Raw genomic sequence first — 21,793 nt, forward strand, 5'->3', positions numbered from 1 at the left:
AATCTCATTATAGAGGTATTGAAAATATATCTGGAATGTATTTGATCCTAGTGGGTGAAAGAAAAGAGAGTCGCTCCCCATTCTTAGTCTACTACAGTGTCTCAAGTGCCTAATCCTAGTCACATTTCATGGGATTCAATTCCATACATAGAATTGAACATAGCAACATAGAGTCATAGAATTGGTTCCAGAACAGAATAGCATTGGAAGGGACCACAAGGATAATCTCATCCAACCCCCTGCAATACACTGCAGGAATCTTTTGCCCAGGGACCCTGAGATTAAGGGTCTCATGCTCTACCAACTGATGTGTTTATGATCAAATTGCAAACCAGTTTAAAATCCAAGTATTTTCACTTATCTGATTTGAGCATCACAAAGCCATAGGCACGAAGCCCTTCTGCCTCAGCAGTGCAGAATGAGTCTAAATGCTGTCTTTATGAGTTCCCTGAAAGATAAATAAATTATAGGTGGCTCCTACCCATTGTTTCATTGCATGTTTCTTTCATTATCAAAATGACTTTTTCATGACTTGGCTGCAGATATCATAATGCCTTGCACTACACATGGCTGTGCTGTTGAATTCCCTACTGCTTCATTCATGTTCATTAAATTCTCATTACGGACTACATCACATGGATGGTGCTCTTTGAGAGGAAGGCGAGGCTGTAGACGGTCCATTTCCTCCACTGGGATACACTGCAGTGCTGTTGTTTTGGCTCCTGCACCTATAACAGAAGACTCTTGTCCCAAGCCCTGTGCTTTGAGGGTTCTCGTGTATGCTTGCCACATTTTAACCAAAGCCCCCATGTCACTGGTTGAGATGCGCTTGTTCCAACAAAGTGTGGTAACAGCAAGACTTTCCTTGATCAGACTTCTCAAATCTACCCTCTCCCAGACTATCTCTGTACAGCAAAAACCGGGAACCTGCAGCCCAGTTTCATAGAGAATATACATACAGTAATACCTCTGGTTATGAACCATCCTCCTTGCGAATGCTTTCGGTTATGAGCTCTGCTAACCCAGAAGTAGGTCTCCTGGTTGCGAACTTTGCCCCAGGATGCGAGCAGAGCTGCACGCACAGTGGGAAACTCCATTAGCGAAAGCGTGCCTCAGGTTAAGAATGGTTTCAAGTTGAGAATGGACCTCCGGAACAAATTAAGTTCATAACCAGAGGTACCACCGTATACTTGTGATATTTCAACTGGTTTTGGCTATAATCATAGCACTTGTTTTCTTGTATGACTTCAAGGGCTTCCATTCCAATATTTTCCAGGTAGATCTTCTGGTTATGGCTTTGTAAAAATGTCCCATTTTAGTAATCAAAGTGCTTTGGAATGCATGTGTACTGAATTTCAGCTCTTTGTCTATTTCCTTTACCCTTGGTCTACTTCTTCTTTTTAACGTATTTTTTATTAAAGATTTCCTGGTTTATAAAAGTATGTGCAGTGCCTCTTTTATCAAGTTACATTTTCTACAGATCAGTTTCATTTGTTGAGACATTAATGATACATTAGGAAGAAAAGGGGGGAAGAGGTGGAGGGGGCCATGGTGAGTGGGGGGTGGGTTCGGGTGGCGATGTTTCTATTTTACTTAATGTATGTGTGAGGTTTTGTGTCAGCGTCATTTGTGCAGGTTCTCTTTGCTATTCGCTTGTGATCCTTTGGTGATGAGAGAGGTTGGGGTTGGCTTAGGGTGTGGTGGTTAGTTTGTGATTGGCTGTGGCAAACTTTGTTTTCATGTGTGAGTGGCGTGGGTGGGTGTTTTTGAATCAGGTTTGCCATATTGATTTGTATGCTGTTGGTGGATTCTTGTCGTTGTCTTGTTGGGCTGTATATGTGATAAAGGGGAACCATACAGGGGCGAAGGCATCTTCTTCTATTTGCCCCCGTGTCAGTTTCATGGGACGCGGGTGGCGCTGTGGGTTAAACCACAGAGCCTAGGACTTGCCGATCAGAAGGTCGGTTGTTCGAATCCCCGCGATGGGGTGAGCCCCCGTTGCTCGGTTCCTGCTCCTGCCAACCTAGCAGTTCAAAAGCACATCAAAGTGCAAGTAGATAAATAGGTACCACTCCAGTGGGAAGATAAACGGCGTTTCCATGTGCTGCTCTGGTTTGCCAGAAGCTGCTTAGTTATGCTGGCCACATGACCCGGAAGCTGTACACCGGCTCCCTCGGCCAATAAAGCGAGATGAGCGCCACAACCACAGTCGGTCATGACCGGACCTAATGGTCAGGGGTCCCTTTACCTTTACAGTTTCAGTTTCTTGGTTAATTTTTCTAATAGGGCTGTTTCCCATACTATTTGGTACCACTGGTCCATGCCTACTCCTGACAGGTCTCTCCAGTGTATGACTATGATGTTTCTGGCTGCTAAGAGTAGGCTGCCTATGAGTTCTTTGTGATGTGAGTGGGCATTATTATCTTGGAATATGTTTAATAGGGCCAGTTCTGGGGTGACTTCTAAGCATTGGTTTACTTCTGTGAGTAAGTGAGTCAATCAATCGGTCAAATCAAAGCAACTTTCTATATGCTGTGATGACTTTGGTCACCTTATGCTGAAGTTTAAGCTTAACAATTCTTCCTCCCTCAGCCTTGTAAAATCTTGCACTTGATTTCCTTTCATGAGATGAATGGTTGTGACTTCCGCTGCCCCCTTCACCGCTGTTCCCTTAAACCAATCTGCTGTCGGGGTGTTTGCCGAGGTGTTTCTGCTTCTCCTTGTCCTGTTCCTCCTCCGGTCATAGTGATTGCATGCACAAAGGCAAAATGTCACCATCATATTCTTGACATTTAAACCTTCTGCTCCAACTGCTTCCGGCCATTTGAAAATGATGGGGGGGGGGGGAGAGTGGAATAGAACTAAAAAACAAACAAACCCCAAGAAGAATATCTGAGCTGGGATATTCCAAGTTCTTACTGTCTGCACTCCTGGTGACATTTCCTTTTTTAAAAAGTCTGACAGAAAGATCTTTTTGGAAGGCAAAAATCCCCCAGCCCTGTCATTTTGCTTGAAGAATAAGATGAACTGTTCTGGCCATGTGTTAGATCAGTCCATATCTGGGGAACTGCACACTGAAGAAGCGACAAACAGGAAAAAATTGGGGATGATTCACTGTTCAGGCAGCCACGAGAGAGGCAATTTTTTTTACACACACACAAAAAAATCTGACAAGATGTAACTGTCACATGTGCAGTTCAGTCAGAGATTTCCCATAGGAATTTTGGAAATTTCCCCATAAGAATCATTGGAAATTATCAACTCGTTATGCAGATGCTCCCCTAATGAATGATTTCCCAGAATCAGAGAATTGTAGAGTTGCAATGCAGGAATCTCAGCTAAAGCATCCATGGCAGATGGCCCTTGAACCTCTGCTTAAAAACCTCCACGGAAGGAGAGTCCATGAGGAAGACCGGTCCACTGTTAAACAGCTATTACTGTCAGAAAGTTCTTTCTGATGTTTAGTTGAAATCTCCTTTCCTGTCAGAACTTAATTGGAATTTCCTGAAAATGCCTTGTATTTGGATGGTGAGGCCTACATGCATTAGGCAAAATTCCAAACAAACAGGCATACACCAGGATATATGTTGATGGATTTTCATCAGGACTTTCCCTTGCTTTTTCTAAAAAGAAGAAAAGAAATGCAAACTGTGGAGGACTGAAGATTGGGAAAATGAGAAGATACTGCCAGGCGTCAGAGGATCCAATCCCCCCCCACACACACACATATGGTAGGCTGCCAGGAATGGATAAGACAAGGAAAGTTCTTACCAATGCCTTTATTCAATATTCATAGAGAGAGGCTTAGAAATGTAGCCTCTTGGAGTAATGGTGTTGCTCCAAGTGAATCTCCACCCCCTCCATCTCTCCTACTTCCTCATGAGTCATCGCTAAGGGTGCTTGAAAGGGCCTTTTGCCTTTGAGCTCTTTGCTCTCCTACTTTCAATGCCCACCAGGTTCTGGGAGAGGGGGGTCTGGAATGCTTTCTAAAGACCATCAGCTGTTGCCCCCCTGGTGCTTCCTCTTCCTCCTCCTTTCCTATTATTTCCCAGCTTTTCCCCTCATCTGCCTCTGAGCTGTGACCTCCCTCAAACCCCTGTTGTAATTCTGAACTGTCTCCTTCTTCTCTGGAAGGGTCAGGCTGGGGAGGCGGTTGTGATATTAACATATGAGAGTGCTGGAGGTGAAATAGTTAAACAGGTTACCCTATCAGAACCCAGGGGGGTGGAGTCAGAGGGACTATAAAACCAGCTCTGGGAGGGGCCAAGGGAGGAGTTCGTTGGGTGGTTGGTTGGTGTGGAAGTGAATTGGGATAGAGTCTGTGGGTAGGTTGAGTTAGTGTAGTGAAATAAGCTGGGTCAGGAACAGTTAGGGGCTAGGAAGACAAGTAAATATCTGAGAGGTGGTTTAGTGAGCGAGAGCAGGTAGCGGAAGTTATAGGTTTGGAAAAGCACCCCATGAATGTAATTGACTGATACTGTTTATGAAACCACACGCTTGTTAAACTACAATAAATAAACAAAGGTTTATGTTCCAATTTAACCCTGACTGGAATGTACCAGATAGGGCCTGGGTAGTGGCAGCGAGAAATAAAGTGGTGGCACAGGGATCAATAGACGGTGAAACGTCCAGGGACCCTGTGTGATCACCACAGCAGTCTCCACCATTCTTCCTCTGCCCAGTCTCTGACAGATACCAAAGCTGACAGACTGGCCCTCCCTGCTTTTGAGTGAACAAGTGTAAGGCTGGACTTGCCTTTCACTTATAAATTCACTTCAAACAGTATGAAGCTCCAAATCAGTGAGATTGGAAGATGAGCTGAATGCTTCTGAGCCGGAAGACTCTGGGCAGGATGAGCCCTCCCTACTAGTTAGACTTGGGGACACTTGTTCCTAATGTCAACTTTGAAAGAATTACAGGGTTTAATAACTGAACCTGCTTCCTCAAACTGCGACATCAACAATTTCACCTGGGGAAAGCAATGTGCAGTTTGTGTTGCTTTTTTCTGGCCTAATTATTAAGGGGATGAAAAGGGAGGGGGAGGCTTATGAGTACACACCTGACTCTTCCCTGACCTTGAACACGTCTTTACACCTGGACAGCACAAGGTGCTTAGAAGTGATATCCTAATCAATTCATGTATTTACGTAGGTTATTTTTAGCCCACCGTTCAATCCTGTCAGATTCCCAAAGTGGGACGCAATTAAAAGATTTTGAGAATGCAAAAAAATAGAAATAAAACCAAAACAAAGATGATGCAAATGCTTCCTTCTAGAACAGGCTTTGCATTTGCTTTGCATATCTGAGATATGTGCACACAAAGCTTGCATATGGGAAAGCAGATGGTTTGCATTCAGAAGGTCCCGGGTTCAGTCCCTGGCATCCCAAGGTAGGGCTGGGAGAGGCCCATCTCTGAAACTCCAAAGTGTAGACAGTTCTAAGCTGGATGGACCAATGGTCATAGTATAAGGCAACTTTTATGATCCAATGTTGTGAAAAGCGCATGGAGAGTTCAATTGTGTTCACATTTGACCAAAATGTCCACATCAGGGTCTGCAATACAGGGTTGCAACTAAAATCCAGTGACCGCATCATGTGCTTGTCCCACATTTGTAATGCATATCCGAAATGAAATATTCATTTTATAAGAGAGGAAAGCGAGTTATCATATTATGCCACCTTTCCTGAAATTGACACTTCCTACATTTTTGTGGGCTTTGCAAATCAACATTAAAAAGCTAGCCGCACATAATGAATAAAAAAGGATAGAAAAGAGCAATGTCAACGTTAAGATTCTATATGGATTTTTGAGTTGAGTTCCTAAACAAGTATTTGAAGTGGTCTACCATATTAATAATGATAATAATAAATGCAATAAAGCATGCAAAGGATCAAATAGGTGAATAACAAAGAGTTTGAAATTTTGGGAGGCTGGATAGTTACGATGAATAGTGGTCTCGGGGGTGGGGTGCACTTATTTTATTTCATTTTTACTTTTATTATTATTACTTTGTTTAAAAATTTTTAAAAAGTTATAGCCAGCTAATGTTTACTCAGAGCAGACAATGGAAACAGATGTGCCTAAATTAGTCATGTCCATTCATTTCATTGGCAGGTTTCTGTTGCCACATTACCAGGCGAAAGGGGCCGAATGTATATGTAGCTACCAGAGTCTAGGAATTTTTAAAAGGGAGTGATTATCACCTTCACACCCTCCTTGTGAACTTCCAGAGTTAACAAGCCAGCCACTGTTGAAGACAGAATGCTGGGCTATGCGGACACTTGATCCGTAAGGACTGGAGAGAACACAAAGAGAGCACCCTGTCCTCTTGGTCAATCCTGACCACATTTTCTCCTGTGCAACCTTCCTGGGGTGGAGGCAAAATGGGCAAAGCCATGCATGTGAATTTTATTTTTGCAAAGTAGGCTACATTCTACACACCCTCACACAACCCTCCAAACAAGCGTCATTATCAGAGTTCAATGACACATTCCCTCCAGGGGAAAAAAATGTTCAAGGGGTATGCGAGAATCAATAAAGGGGGGAGGGCATGTGGTATGGGGAGGTGCCCATGTCCAGATAATCACATTTGGTCCTTAGGCCTGAGATTCTCCACCCCTGCAATAGGAGGGTAGATACTGGAGACTTGACCCACTGCCCACCATTCCTTTTTCACGGTAATTCACTTGCCAAAATTGTTAGCTGACAAGAGCTGTCTATATATGTTAAACATGGCCTTCGTCAGCATCTGCCAGACACAAAACACGCAGACAGTAACTGCTATGCCTTCGTGTATATTAGACTCCAGCCAATACAGACAGGAGTTCACTCAACTGCTCTTCTAAGTGGACCAAACTGCAGTAGCAAATTGGGTTTGCTGCTTGAAATCCATCACCCGGCTGGAAATTACAGTATTTAAACAGCAGGCCGTAACTATATTCTACCCACCGCAAACTATTTGGAAAACCGGCAACAACAAAAAAGAGAAACACAAAGTGTATCAGAAAATAACAGACACACAGAGCACTTCCCCCTCTAATGGGTCTGCTCTGCCACAGCCTGTTGTCAAAGCAGTTGCATGTGCTTTTCACCACAGAACCATTTTTAACTGCATGGATGAAGATGCCAGTCTATTAGAGTTTGAGAAGAAGAGCTATTTGTGGCAAAAACAACCACGACAAAAGCCGACCTCTGCCCTTCTCTTGTGCTGTGTGTGTTTTTGTCTACCTGGAGCTGCATGGGAGAGAGAAAGTAGTACATAACTGGCTTTTTAATATTCAGCTTTGCACTAAAATGGCCAGAAGGATCTTCTGCTGGAAAATGGGAGGACAAACCTAGAATCCTTTCCTACCCATCGAAAAAACAAAAACAAAAGGCCCGGAAGGAGAGCATGAAGCCGATCAGCATTCTCTGTGGTTGCAGGTAGAACAAAGGATATGGCACTTCAGAAGGGTAACATTTCTAAGCAGTTGTGGGAAAGAAACAGCATGGGAGTGCTTTGCTTCTGGGCTTCCCAGAAGCACCTGGATGGTCACTGTGGAAAAGGGATGCTGAAAACAGCTCTGGGCACCACAGTTTAAGAAGGATGTTGACAAGCTGGAGCATGTGCAAAGGAGGGCAACCAAGATGGTCAAAGGTCTGGAAACCAAGCCTTATGAGGAAAGGTTGAAGGAGCTGGGTATGTTTAGCCTGGTGAAGAGGAGACTGCGAGGAGGTATGATAGCCATCTTCAAATATCTCAAGAGCTGTCACATGTTTTCTCCTGCTCCAGAGGATAGGACTTGAACCAATGGATTCAAGTTACGAGAAAGGAGATTCTGAATAAACATCAAGAATAACTTTCTGGCAGTAAGAGTTGTTTGATGGTGGAGCAGACTCCCTTGGAAGGTGGTGGACTATTCTTTGTTGGAGGTTTAAGCAGAGGTTGGGTGTCCATCTATCTGGGTTTCTTTAGTCATGATTCTTGCATTGCAGTGCACTAGATGATCCTTGGAGTCCCTCTACAATCCTATGGTTCTGTGATTACATGGACCTTTGGTCTGATCCAGCTGAGGTTTTCATCTGCTTCCCTTTTAAGCAGGAAACTGGGAGAGTGGCCCATCATTGTCATAGAATCATAGGGTCCAACCCACTGCAATGCAGGAATCTTAACTAAAGCATCCATGTTTTAAGGCAATGATGCTTATTCTCATTTTCCTGCAAATCCTGGGTCTGTGCTAATGAAATCCAAATTCTGAGCTCAGAGCCAAGTACATGAAGGGAGGGTTGGATTAATTTATTGGTAAGGGTCAGGGCAATCAACATAAAAAGGGACAGAGAGACATTAGTAACTTGGAAACTGGGTAGCAAAAAACAAGTGGAGTTTTTTTACTAGCAGAAAAGGGGTTAATTTTGGGGATAAAAGCTACAGCCCAAGCCACTGGAAAAACTTGCCCAAGTATCATGAACTTCCTATGATTTCACAAGTTAAATCTCCCATAACTCCATTGCCATACCCAAAGCTGTAAGGGTGATGAAAAGAGGAACTGGAAGAAGTTAATGATGAAGACTTCTGCAGAGGGCTTCTATAGTGCTGTGCCAAGTGTCAGATGATGTTCTTGTTAGAGAGATGAGCAAATTCCCCCTTGTCCAATTTGGAAATAGTTCAGATAGACCAGACTGTTTACTCAGCTGTCCGAGCTAGGCCTGAATTGGCACTGAACCCAGAACTGCAGTTTGTAAGAAATGTGCCCCAAAGCCTACTCTAGTATACACAGAGATGCTGGAAGCACATATCTCAAGTCAATTGCTGCTTCAGTGTGGTACAAGAATTGCAGCCCATCATGCTCTCAAAGCCACTCCTATTCGCTTCTGCTGCCTTGGTTCTGGAGGCTGCAAAGTGTCTTGGGTCAGCTATGATGCCAGGATGGAAGCAGCAGATACGAAGAAGATTCTGATTATGTTGATGGTGCTGTTGCAAGCTGGAACAAGTGGTATCTATCAACGAATATGGAAAAATAGGAGTCTCACATAGAACTTAAAGCACTTCTTTGTTGCCACTGGCATGAGGAAACCAGTGGAGTAGAGTGGTCGACATTCTAGGCAGCCTGGAAAGTCCTGAATTCAAAACTCTAATCAGCCACAAAAGCCTTGACCAAACCTACATCACAAGCTTATTGTAATGATAACCTGGGAGTTGTCATATAGCTCTTTAGTTATGAAGGCTGGAATCTTAAAAATCATTTTAGCCATTTTTATTTTTATTTTTTAGACTGTTAGGAAGAATGAGAGGAAAACAGCCTGGTTGTCCTAATATGGCAGGCCTGGACAAGAAGAGACTGAGATGATATCTTCAAATATCTTAAGGGCTGTCACATGATTGAGCTAGCTTGTTTTCTCCTGCTCTGGAGGGTAGGACTCGAACCAATGGCTTCAAGTTAGAAGAAAGGAGATTCCGACTATCATCAGGAAAAGCTTTCTGACAGTAAGAGCTGTTCAACAGTGGAACAGTCTCCCTCAGGAGGCTGTGAACTCACCTTCCTTGAAAGTTTTTAAGCAGAGGCTGGATGGCAAACTGTCAGGCATGCTTTAGTTGAGATTATGATTCTATGATTCTAGGCCGTAGAAACTGGGGTACTACGTACACAGTTCCTATTTTCCTACCCCATGATTGGGTTAATGCCAGGGCAGCCAGTTTGTCTGGGTCAAATGAGTTGTGGCAGGAGGCATCAGGAATATGTGTGGGAACTTGAAAGGAGAAAAGCTGACACAAAAGAAACTGTGGGGGGTATCTGTTATTTCCCAAAGGTACTTCCCATTTCAGCTACTGCACTAAAGCATCAACTGAAAAGAGCCTGGTGCTTTTTCATGTGACTAGACTTTGAAGAACGTTAATGAATTTTCAATTAAAAACCCAAGACAAGAAAATGCTGCTTAGCCAAACGACTTCTGGGAGAAGAGGCCACCAGACGGGGTACATTGTTGTCCTGTTTTGTTTATTATAACTGCTTGATATATGAGAGCCCTGCAGGTGCATTCCTGCTGCGCAAGTATTTTCCACTTCTATCGTCAGGTGGCCAGAAATGCAACCCTGCTTGCCTCATTGTGCAAAGCATGGCAGAGAGGACAGGAAGAATATTTCAGTGCTCTGGATATTTCAGCACTTTAAGTTTTTGAACGAACGCTTTGCATCTTTGGTAGCTTTGCCAAAGAATTAATTTCAAGTACTTTTCAAAAAAGCGGGTGGCACTTCAAAATAAATAAGTACGTTCCTGGGCTTTATTCCAATCATAAATGCAGTTAATTTGGGGGTTAACAACCTCAACTTCAGCATCACTGGGCTAGAAACTGTGTCCCAAACTTGTGAACAACCCAAATCTTCTTAAAGGCAGCAAAATCACGACCAGAGCATGATTTCATTTACAAGTCCTAACATAAACTGGAACGTCTCTACAAACACCAAGCAAAAATACTTTTATTTGAACAAACTGGGTTTTTTATTTATGCTCATAGTTTTTAACCACACAGATTTCTTTGGTTTAATGTCATATGAACATCAGAAGGTGCCTTATCCCAGGTCACAGAATCATGGAATTCTAGAGTTGGAAGGGTCCCTGAGGATTATATAATCCAGTTTTTCAACCTTTTTGAGTCTATGTGTCCCTTGACCAACTGCATTCTTCCTGTGGCACTCTTGTGGGGCTCAGGAGCCCAGTGATGTCACCCCTTGCCTGCAGAGCTGGCAGCCTCGCCAATATGGCGATTGAGACTGCAACCTTGGTGTTATCAGCACCACGCTCTAACCAAGTGAGCTACCATCCATCTAGTCCAGTACTGACTAGCAGTGGCTTTCCAGGATTACAGACAAGGTTCTCTCCCTGCCTATCTGTAGATGCCAGGGGTTGAAATTGGGGACTTTCTGCATGCAAGGCAGATGTCCTACCACCAAGCTACAGTCCTTCCCTAATGTCACTTTGCTACAAGTTTCTTGAAATACAAGTATTTCAGTGGCAGCGGTGGGAAATCATGTCTATATTGCTCTTAAGTGCAGGCACCTAGGGCAAAACAGATGTGCAAGTGAGCACTGCAAGTAAATCTTGATACCGAAGCGCTTTCAGAGTAGTGTTTGATGCCCTCATATTTCCATTTCTGCAATACAACCACGGAACAAGTTATACAGAGGCAATTCGACTGAACCCAACCACAAGGCATCTCCCAACTAGTCATGTGAGGTGCTTGCTTCAGGCAGAAGTACACTGTTCCCACATCATCACAAGCTCACCTAAGCAGAGGCTGGAGGTGCTGCATCCTGTGGTGTGGCAAGCAGTTACTTTGCAGAGATTGTCATGAGCTGCTGCAGGCTCAAAATGAAAAGAGGCCATTGCCTATTCAGGTTGTCTTTGTGCACACATCTGTATTACAAGTAGGTTATGCCGTTTCAAGTTAGAGTCCCTTCAGGGATAAGGCAGTAAATATTTACTCTTGTTCATCTTGCAACTAGTAGCAAGGCACAACTTTATCCCTACTTTGTCTTGTCGGATGAAGTCCATGGAAGATACAGTGTGAAGAGGAAAGGCTGAAATACTACCCATAGGATAGCAAGTTTAAAGCATGTAGGGCCTCACCTGAAGCCCAATTTAACAGAATTGCATAATAGCTGGAGGGTTTTAATGCTGCAATTCTCCTTTGTTATTCCCCAGTGTATGATTGGGAACCAGCAGCAAGGATTATACTGAAAGCAATTCATTTATACCTGCCAACCTAACCCAGTGCTCTCGATGTTTTGAGACTACAGCTCAAACCGGCATAGGAAGGCTGGTTTATATGGCTTGTTGAAAGGCAATTGCCCACCTCAAAGTAGCAAGGCTTTTGAAAGGAGAGCTTCGAACAGTTTCTTATATGGCTCTTGGAGTGGCAAGTTGCAGTTCAAAGTGCAAAGTGTCAAAACCTTTGGGATTTAAGTAGCTTGCTGGATCCTAGTCATATTAATGAGATTAAGAGTCAACTACTGAAAATTGCCCAAATCACATGTACTCTTTATCTTTCACTCTTTAAGACTATAGGATCGCCACAACCAGCCATTAAGCATCTCTCTACCATTGCAAGGAGAATAATAGCGCTGCTGCATTTATCAAACTGGGTTGGCATCTGAACTATAGCATGCTTTGGTTCTCACTATGAAAAGTGGCAAATTAAGAAGGGCAATGCACACTGAAGGACTTTTCACTCTTTGAAAAATACACTGTGCAGCTTTAAAAAACCCCTGTGTATTTTCATCAGAGCTTCAGTGTGCAGTATGTGCTTTCTTCTGTGGGAGAAATAATGGAAGATGATAATAATAAGTCTACAAAAGCATTATCTGAAGTACCCATTCTATTTTCATAATGAAAATACTGAAGAGACTGCAAGTTAATTAGATAAGTGTTAAATATGCATAAACAGAAATCCTCCCTAAACGCCATTTCCCAAACAAAGTGTTTATCATGGGAGCTCTCAATTTGAAGTCATTTTTCTATGGAAAACAACAGAATGGTAATTTTGCAGTTTTAAAAAGCAAGCCATTTTAACACCAGGCAGACACACTGATGTTGTATTTCATACAAAATTGTAAACAGTGCCATCTGCTGGTTAACCTTTCCGTTCATTTAATCTTCTACCTACCAAAATCATGTTTGATATCAAATTAAGTTTTAATATGTTTGTGGCCAGAACCCAAAGAGCACCTGAAGTTAATGAAAGGGGTTTTTACTACAATGGTGGAATTTTTTTACTTTTCCCCTTCACAGATGCCTAATCTGCACAGTTCCCAAACTGTGGTTCATGGACCACAAGGAATCATAAAATTGTAGTCACCTTCATTCTGGTAGTCCATTGTGTGTCGGTGAACTTGTAAGAATGCCTTACAATACATTATAAATTTGCCCAAGACAAATTAAAGAGAGTAGAGGTCAATAATTGTGGCAGCACAATCTGTGTACCACAGCGAAAATGCATATGCTTGAGACATATTGCTTTAAATTGTAGGTAGGGGAGCCTCCCATACAAAAAACCCACAACCAGTTTGCCAGTTTGCCCACAACACCCAGCATAAACATATCACAACTCAAACCAGTGTAAGTCATCCTTACCTGAAAGCAAATGCCACACTGGCAACACCTGAAGACTGTTTCCCAGCCACAGAACAACAGACCAAGTCTGTTGCAGGGAAACTACTGTGCAGAAACTTGGGAGCCAGGCGAATGATCAAGCACACAGGGAACATTTCAGTCAATTCGTATCTTAATGCAAGTACAGGATGAGTCCTTTAAAAGAGGCCTCGTGGATACAGAGTACACATGTTCCATGGGGCCTCTTTTAAAAGACTCACCCTAACAAGGCAATTCACTCAAACACATTGCCCTTGCCTTATTAGAGGTTGTATTCAAGAACGTATGAGAGATTTGTGTAGGTGCTTGTATTACTCATCGGGGGGTGGGGGCCAACCTGCAATATACTGCCTGTATTTTAAAACACTTGTATACGGTTCTGCCTTTTAAACACCAATTAAAGCTCTGTAGCACTGCTCTGCGTTGATAAATTTTCTGTTTTACCACACAAATTCTTAGGAAAATGTAACCTCTGGCTGCAGATTGCATAACCTGGAACATGGAAAAGCAGGACTTGACTATGGAAAAGCAAAGAAAATATATATGTTTGTATGCATGTGTGTGACCGCTCTGTCTGGGAGCAGGGGTATGGCTCAGGAGAGCAAAGAGAACAACAACAAGAGGGTGATATCCATGGCACTCTCTGAAAATGCTATTTAACTAGAGAAGATACAATGTAACAAAGTATCTGGAGTGAAATCTCCTGCTAGTTTCTAATGGTTATGGATTTAATCTGCGTCCTCCTTTGAGGACAGAACCACATTTTAACACAACACACAGAGAAGATGTCGGTCTTGCTATTTCATTTAAATAGCAACGTAAATGTGTTTATTGCCATACAAATAAATCAACCAAAGCACTTAAGAGCACTCTTGTATAGCTCTCACTGACCCAAAGAGCCAAACATAGGAATAGTGCTTACGATTGATTGCACTTTTGACAGTCCAGACAAAATTTCACTTTAGGCATTGGAGTATCTTGAGAGGATTCAGATGTACCTGAATTTCATGTTATACTTCCTTTGGTCTGTTTAAGAGAAATTTAACCAATTGAACTAGAATTTCATCATTAAATCCTTTCACATTGTTTTCTTCGATTGCTTCGTACAGCGGCCTACTTTCAGTTCCCCAGCAAATATTCTTTCTTGGGTTATTTTTATCAGAATCAGCAGATAGAGCCAAGGTATTCAACTGGTAACAAAAGAAGCTGAAGTATCTTCCGTCGGTAATCACAGCCTGCGATACAAAAGGCCGGGTCACATCTGCTTCACTCCAGAATCCTGGGAGAGAGGGGAGGAAAAAAGCAGCAGCTAAACAAAAGCATTTTCCTATCATCATCAACAACAACAACAAAAAGCAGCAAGCCTTTAAAAGCCAAGTCATTGCAGATCCATTGTAAAAGGTTGCATATTTTAATAGCTTACTAGCTTTTCCCATCCTGGTGCCTTCCGGATGTCCTGGACAGCTTCTGCCATCTACTGGTCTTTGCTGGCTGGGGCTGATGAGAACTGCAGTGCAAAACATCTGGAGGGCACCAGGTTGAGGAAGGCTGGTTTAGAGCTCCAACTTTGCAGACAGTCATGCAACTTACAACAAAGAGGAAGGGCCCCTAGAGGGACATAGCCTGAATAAAACACCTTATGACTGGCAAGAACCAAGAGTCAGCCAGCAGCAAAAGCACAAACCAAGAGCTATACAGGTAAGGAAAAGGTAAAGGACCCCTGGACGGTTAAGTCCAGTCAAAGGTGACTATGGGGTACAGCGCTTATCTCGCTTTTAGGCCAAGGGAGCTGGAGTTTGTCCTCAGGCAGCTTTCCAGGTTATGTGCCCAGCATGATTAAACTGCTTCTGGTGCAACAGAACACTGTGACGGAAGCCAGAATGCACAGAAACGCAGTTTACCTTCCCATCGCAGTGGTATCTATTTATCTACTTGCACTGGCATGCTTTCAAACTGCTAGGTTGGCAGGAGCTGGGACAGAGCAATGGGAGCTCACCCCGTCACAGGGATTCGAACTGCCAACCTTCTGATCGGCAAGCCTTAGAGGCTCACTGGTTTAAACCATAGCGCTATACAAGATATTCCCCATTCTACAAGGGGTCATAGTTGCCCACAGTTCAACACCCTTCACCTCCTCAAGCTACAAGACCATGCCAACATTTTCATGGATTTCAAGTGCAGATACTAGTCCCACCTCACTTCCCCCCACACACACTGGGTTTATCTGTTCCACCCCAGCCTTTCTGTATTGAGTGGAAAGGCCTGAAGGCAGTTTGCAAACATGTTCAGCTAAGCACATATACAATATCCCAAGCAAGCATGAACCATGTATGATTAGAGGTCCTAATTACAATGAGACTTGCTACCATGTTCATCAGAAGTATTTACAAGCCTCTTTCAGATCTTCCAGTTCAAGATGAGAAGGCCAAGTGCAGAGTAGATATGCCTAATGCTCACATACTCACTCCACATTCACATATTCTTTAGAATGCATTAATAAGGCTAAGATAAATCACATGGCTGTATCATCTTCTAAAAGTTATATTTGTGAGCTTGCTATTTACCTTATCTTGCAACACTGGCTATCATCTTTAACTATTGACCTACCTTGGTACATTGCTTGGGCTCCAGTCCAAGCAAAAAGACTTGCAATTGCATTAGCACGGCAAGGAACCTCAACCTGATCGAAGAGATTCATTTTTATAAGCCTGTCCCTTTTCAGCCTGTCGGGAATTAAATGAAACTGCGTATGTCCATAGGCACATGGATCTGCTACATTTGATCCTAAATCCCGCAAGAGAAAGAATTGCTTTAGATTTTAGCACGTAGAATGCTTAGATAAAAGTACCAATTCATCCAATAACAGATTTCTTAGCTGTTTTATCTTCAAATTTCTTAACAATACAGTGATGCTGACAGGTATGTTTTTTAAAAAAATAATTTAAATATGAACACAATGCCATACAAAATGCAGCTGTTTTATATCCCTTGCAGACAAATACAGTATGTATAGATGGTCAGGTCATGCATCCATAGCCGAGACCAGAGGACGAATGACAGCTGGAAGGAGCGCAGAGACAAAACTCCATGGTGCAACAGCACAACAGGATGCCTTTATCTGCCCCAGCTGCAATAAAACAGGTCTCTCCCATATCAGTCTCTACAGCCACAGCAGGTGCTGTAACCTTCCAACCGTCTGACTTCACTCCCAAAGGTGCCTTCCTCCATTGTCTCCCCAAGACAGACTGATGCCAACTAACAAGCCTTTTAGATAAAGATTGTGAACCTTTAGAAATATCTAATATCTACTTCAAACAAGGATTAAATTTAAAGTGCATAGGCCATTCTGAAATCAGGAGTGCACTGGCTTAGCACGCTATGCCAATATAACAGTGTCACAGCTATAATTTGTTCCAAAAAAACCCAACAAGATTAGGCATCCTAATCCAACAAAGTATAAAACTTATCAAGAAAAATATTTTACCATAGTAGCAAAGTGAACTACACAATGAACTGCATGCCGGAAAATTCGTAGTTTAAATGCCAACTCAACTTCAACATTGCTATGTGTATTATGAAAGCCACTGTTATTTCAGCCAGTTGACCCCAATGTATAATGTCAGGATAACAGTGGCCCAGTTGAGATATTGACCATATGGTTTAATACAACATATGGAAAGCAAATTGAAAGGTTATCTGCAAATACCTAATATTATGAGTTGCTAATATAATGAGTTGCTGAAGTCCTCTTGCAAAGTGATTTATTTTGTTAAAAAAAATAAACATGAAAACATTGAAAAGAATGGCATGAATTATATTTTGTTCATATTGAATTACAGCATCAAGACATGTTAAAGTATTATGCATCTGAAGTATATGTCTACAAATTCATTGAGTAGAGACTTTAGAGATTAGCGTTCTGATGTGGCAGTCTTACCTATAAATATTTTATTATCATACTGTCGTTTGAACATTGGAAGCTTGTCAGGCAAGACAGTAATAACAGGAATATCTCCAGGAGCCACATAGTCCAGGGGCACAAACTTAAGGGGAGAAAAAAGCAAACCGGTTCAATAAAGTGATATATAATCACACAGTATTATGCATAAAAAAAAAAAAATGCCCTGCTTTACACCACTTCTTACAAAAAATAAAAACATACAAAATTTAAAACATACATTAAACCATTATTTTAAAAAACAATTATAACATAATTATTGATAAGAGGGTGCTCTCACTATTGACCACTTAAATATTTGACCTAAATTACAATGTAATTTGTTATTTACCACTAGCATGATTGTCTACAGGGAGATGTAATTCTCCCAAATGATTTCACAATGCTGTAACATCAGCAGACATAGTGTCTTACTACTGTGTCCATACCAGGCTCATGGTTTGCCTTGCTCCAAACCAACCATGAGCTGTAGCCAAGGTTTGTTCTTCGCCTACCGCTCACAGCTTGTTTAGGGGAGACAAACCACGGCATAGACCTTCACCCACGCTTTCCCCTACCTTTTAATTCCCTTGTTCTCCCTGTCTGAGGTGCTGCTACTGCTTCAGTGTTAGAAACTGAGATATGAAAGCTAGGAGCTAAATGGCACCTTAAACATAGGTTATGGACACAACAACGGAATATCTAGGTGCACTTTTTAATAACAAGAATACAAAACTGAAAATGAATGAATTGCAGCTAAAATATTAGGCTCCTTTTCACATGGTCTAGTCCTTCCCATGCCCACCCCCCTAATATTCTTAAGAAGGTCTCTTCTCCGGTCTTCAGAAAATAGCTGGAAGTGGGGAGGCAGAAAAAGGTCCTCCTTTTCTTCCACTCTGCAGTTTTAATCTGAAATCTTAGCTGCAGTACTGTGCCCAGTGTTCAGAAGCTGCTCGTGCTAATGACATTCCCTGTTGCAAAATGCACCTAGAGCAATGAGAGTTTTGAACACTGTACTGCTTCATACCACTCAACTCACTTTACAACAGGTTTCGCCACCTAGCCAATCAATATGACTTGAAAATAAAAAAGGCTCCTATGAATCCAAAGGGGAGGTTATCCATAGTATATCAACATCTCATTCATTCTGGATTCCCCCTCTCCCTCGCAGTCCTCTGAGTACCCATAAAATATTTTCTGAAGGGTTGGGGAGCCTTTACAGCAGATTTGGGAGGCGTGAGGAAGGTGCAAAGGAGAAAGGGAGAGTCCGCTTGTATAATGTTGAATGTTGCAGAAGTACCAGCCCTCGGGAGGGGGGGGGGTGCACAATGTATCTTTGCATGAGCCATCAATTTCCTTCCATTCAGATGACAGAAGAAGAAGAAGAAGAGTTTGGATTTGATATCCCGCCTTTCACTCCCCTTCAGGAGTCTCAAAGCGGCTAACATTCTCCTTTCCCTTCCTCCCCCACAACAAACACTCTGTGAGGTGAGTGGGGCTGAGAGACTGTGACTGGCCCAAGGTCACCCAGCAGCTGCATGTGGAGGAGCGGAGACGCGAACCCGGTTACCCAGATTACGTGACTACCGCTCTTAACCACTACACCACACTGGCTCTCACCCACATCAATGAGTTATGAAAAAACATAGGGGGTGAGGTTTTCTGAGGATAGGTAGTTATTACTGCTACACACTTTCCAGTTTAAATTCGGAAAAATAATGTGCCTTAGTTATCAAGTATTTCAGGAAAACTGTGCTATAGTCTAATTTCTTCATAACAAGAGCTATTTCACCCAATACATATTCAATTTAATTAAACTGTAGACTTCAAAATGTGGTATATAATAGAAGAGATCTATTTAGGGGTCGATACTCACCCCTGAACTAACCAGAAATAGCAAATCCATTAATCTTTATGAAATTGGACTTCATACCTCTGAAAGCTGTTTTCGTATACGAATCTGACAGTGAGGTTTATCATCAATCTGAAATCTCAGTGGGTCAATTCTACCCTTTCGATGTCCACGAGGAACCACTGTCTCACCACGCAGCCAATAGAAATTTACTTCTGGTTTGAGGTCTGAAATAACAAGAGTGCCTTTAATGCCTCCTGCAGTCAAGAGCCCACCAGAGATATTAAACATGCTGATATTAAACATCAAGGGTGTATGCATGACCACATAGCAATTTTTGTGCACACATACATGCTGAATATCTGTGCACACTTCTGAACCTTAATATGTGAAAAATCACAGTAAACCAGTTAAATGAGGAACAACTACAACTGATGGAAGCTGTAGGAGAAGTACTTTCAACACTAGAAGCACCTATACTAGACAATGCTAGATAAATGTTGCCAACAAAACAGAAGCTACTTGGAATTATGCATGGCGTCCATCTCTGATCTGTACAAGGAGGGGATTTTATGCATCTCTATGCTTCACAAATTATTTGCTATGCATGTGTGTAACTGATTAAAAGTATAACACCTCCCCCCCCCAAACACACATTCCTCCTTAGTGCACACATTGCTAGGGATCATGACTAGATTATTATTATTACATTTGTGAGTCACTTTATCTTACCCAATGCAATTTACAATCAAACAAATGATAAAACCCTGCATGGGTACATTATAACCAAGGAGGGAAAGAAATACATTGATGGAATAATGGGATATACCCGGAAGCTGTAAACTGGCTCCCTCAGCCAATAAAGCGATATGAGAGCCGCAACCCCAGAGTCGATCATGACTGGACCTAATGGTCAGGGGTCCTTTTACCTTTAATAGCTATTAATGATAAATTAACATGTGCCATTAAGGTAAGACGGGGAATATGCAGGAGAAATGACTTTGTGGAGATATGGAAGGTGTTTGTAGAACGGAAAGGTCAAACCATCACAAGAGATATTAAAATTTTGGAAGGTTGGATAGCTACAATGGAATTGTTTCGGTGGTGGGGTGCACATTTTTATTCTTATTTATTTATTATTATTGTCAAAAGGAAAAGAAAAGAAATGCATTGACTACATCTCACCCACTTCTAAAAGGACAAAAATGGTTAAAGGCAGAAGGCCTGGTTCTATAGGAAAGGTTTTTGCCTGGCACCTATATAAAGAAACTGACAGAAACCCCCTTCCATTTTTTTTAATTCCTGGAAGCCAACAGCTCAGACTACTCGAATACCTTCCTCTCACCCCTCTTTCTCTCTCTCTCTCTCTCTCTCTCTCTCTCTCACACACACACACACACACATGCACACGTGTCCCACTGCCCACCGCCTCGCGCTTACACACACGCACCCAGGGCCGAGGAGGAGCCGAGCGCCGGGTTGGCGCTGGCCAGTCGGGCCGTCAGGCCGAGCGCCAGCTGCGTGAGGAAAGGCGACGGACCCTGATCGATGGCGCTGAAGGGAATGGGGCGCCGCTTGCGCTGGTAGAAGTGCTCCTGGAGCAGCGCGTCGCACACCGCGGAGCGCAGCTCGGCCAGGTCCCAGCCACCTCCTTCCCCTTCTGCTGCTGCCGCCGCCCCCGCCACGGGGCCGGGCAGCCCCGGCACGAAGACGGTCTTGGTGTAGTCCTGGTACCAGCGGTCCGCGTTCACGGCCCACGTCTGCGGGTAGACCACGTACTTGCGCCGCTGCCGCTTCCCGTAGATGCGCAGCTTCTCCTCCACCGAGGGCGCGTCGTGGATCTCCTGGTAGAAGCGCTCCCGGCGGCGCTGCTTGGCCGCCTTGCTCTTCGCCGTCAGCGACGCCACCACCGGAGGGTAAAGTGACGGGGCGGCGGCTGGGAGAGGATTCGGCACCGAGGGGCCCGCGTGGAGCCACCGCCGCGGCCAGCCGTCGCGCAGCAACCGCAGCCCCCTGGACGCCGCCATCTTGCCCGCGAGAAACGGGAAAAGGGGAAAGAAGCGGGGAGGGCTGCTTCCGGGCAAGTCGGGAGCAGCGGTTGGCTGAGCGCCCTTCACGTGACCCGCAGAGAGACGGGCAACATGCGCGCTCCCCCGAGGCTCGGCGTGAGAGAGGAGCGACGTCCGGCGACTGCGCATGCTCGTTGTCCTTATACGGACGTGTGTGGGATGGGAGCCTCAGCGGCGCCTTACAATTCCATCGGCGTTATATTTGTATGCCGCATTTTCCATTTGTGTGACTACGCTCGAGGTGGCTTGCAGCATGTCATAAAAAAATTGATCAAATTTAATAAACGATACATTATTTCGATGTGTTTGTGGAGAAGGGAAGGTTTTTATTGTATTACTCTTGTTTTTATGTGTTTTGTGTCCTCGTTTTGTATTTTTATGTTGTGGGTCGCCCTGTGGTCTTCTGGGGAAGGGCGGTTTGCAAATTTAGTAAATAATAAAACAACCACCACCATCGATTTACACAGCTGCAAACTAACAAAATTAGCCATAAACGAAGAAAACGCATCAAAAAGAGTATGCAAGAAAAACAAACCGATTTCCACGTAAATCATTAAAAAAAGATGTACAAAGGGAAAATGCCCCACTCCACAGCTGCACCAATGGTTGCTGTGGCATTACCAGTAGCTAGAGGCAAGTGCTAGGAAAATGCGTAGAATTGGTAGGAGCAGTTGGATGCAGGTAAGGCGAGACCAGCTATGTGACTAGAAGTAGCACCAGACAGGACACCGAAGGCTTTGCACAATTTCCTGCAGAAGTAGAATCCAGACAAAGTGTCCATCTGTCCAGTGGAAGGTCAATCCTTGAGTT

The 21,793-nt window shown here is 43.3% G+C and overlaps 1 protein-coding gene across 1 annotated transcript; it reads right to left on the bottom strand.

Annotated features, from left to right (window-relative positions):
* Positions 1-13,911: 13,911 nt before the first annotated feature.
* Positions 13,912-21,127, bottom strand: MRPS30 (mitochondrial ribosomal protein S30). Its single transcript, XM_083403001.1, has 5 exons — positions 20,365-21,127; positions 18,996-19,141; positions 17,063-17,168; positions 15,733-15,909; positions 13,912-14,404 (listed from the first exon to the last, which is right to left on the bottom strand). Exons 1-5 carry the CDS (start codon positions 21,110-21,112, stop codon positions 14,136-14,138), a joined length of 1,446 nt encoding a protein of 481 aa, XP_083259127.1. The 5' UTR covers positions 21,113-21,127; the 3' UTR covers positions 13,912-14,135.
* Positions 21,128-21,793: the final 666 nt, after the last annotated feature.

Source organism: Podarcis tiliguerta (assembly GCF_965153285.1).
Source record: "Podarcis tiliguerta genome assembly, chromosome: 11".
NCBI lineage: Eukaryota > Metazoa > Chordata > Lepidosauria > Squamata > Lacertidae > Podarcis > Podarcis tiliguerta.

Bases quoted from the DNA above. Each gene is read 5' to 3' on its own strand.
- MRPS30 (XM_083403001.1), bottom strand. From the start codon at position 21,112: ATGCGCAGTCGCCGGACGTCGCTCCTCTCTCACGCCGAGCCTCGGGGG. The intron at 19,142-20,364 runs GTGCGTGTGTGT...TTGTTATTTCAG, and splicing joins CGGCTCCTCCTCGGCCCTGG to ACCTCAAACCAGAAGTAAAT. The intron at 14,405-15,732 runs GTAGGTCAATAG...CCTCTCTCCCAG, and splicing joins AGCCCAAGCAATGTACCAAG to GATTCTGGAGTGAAGCAGAT.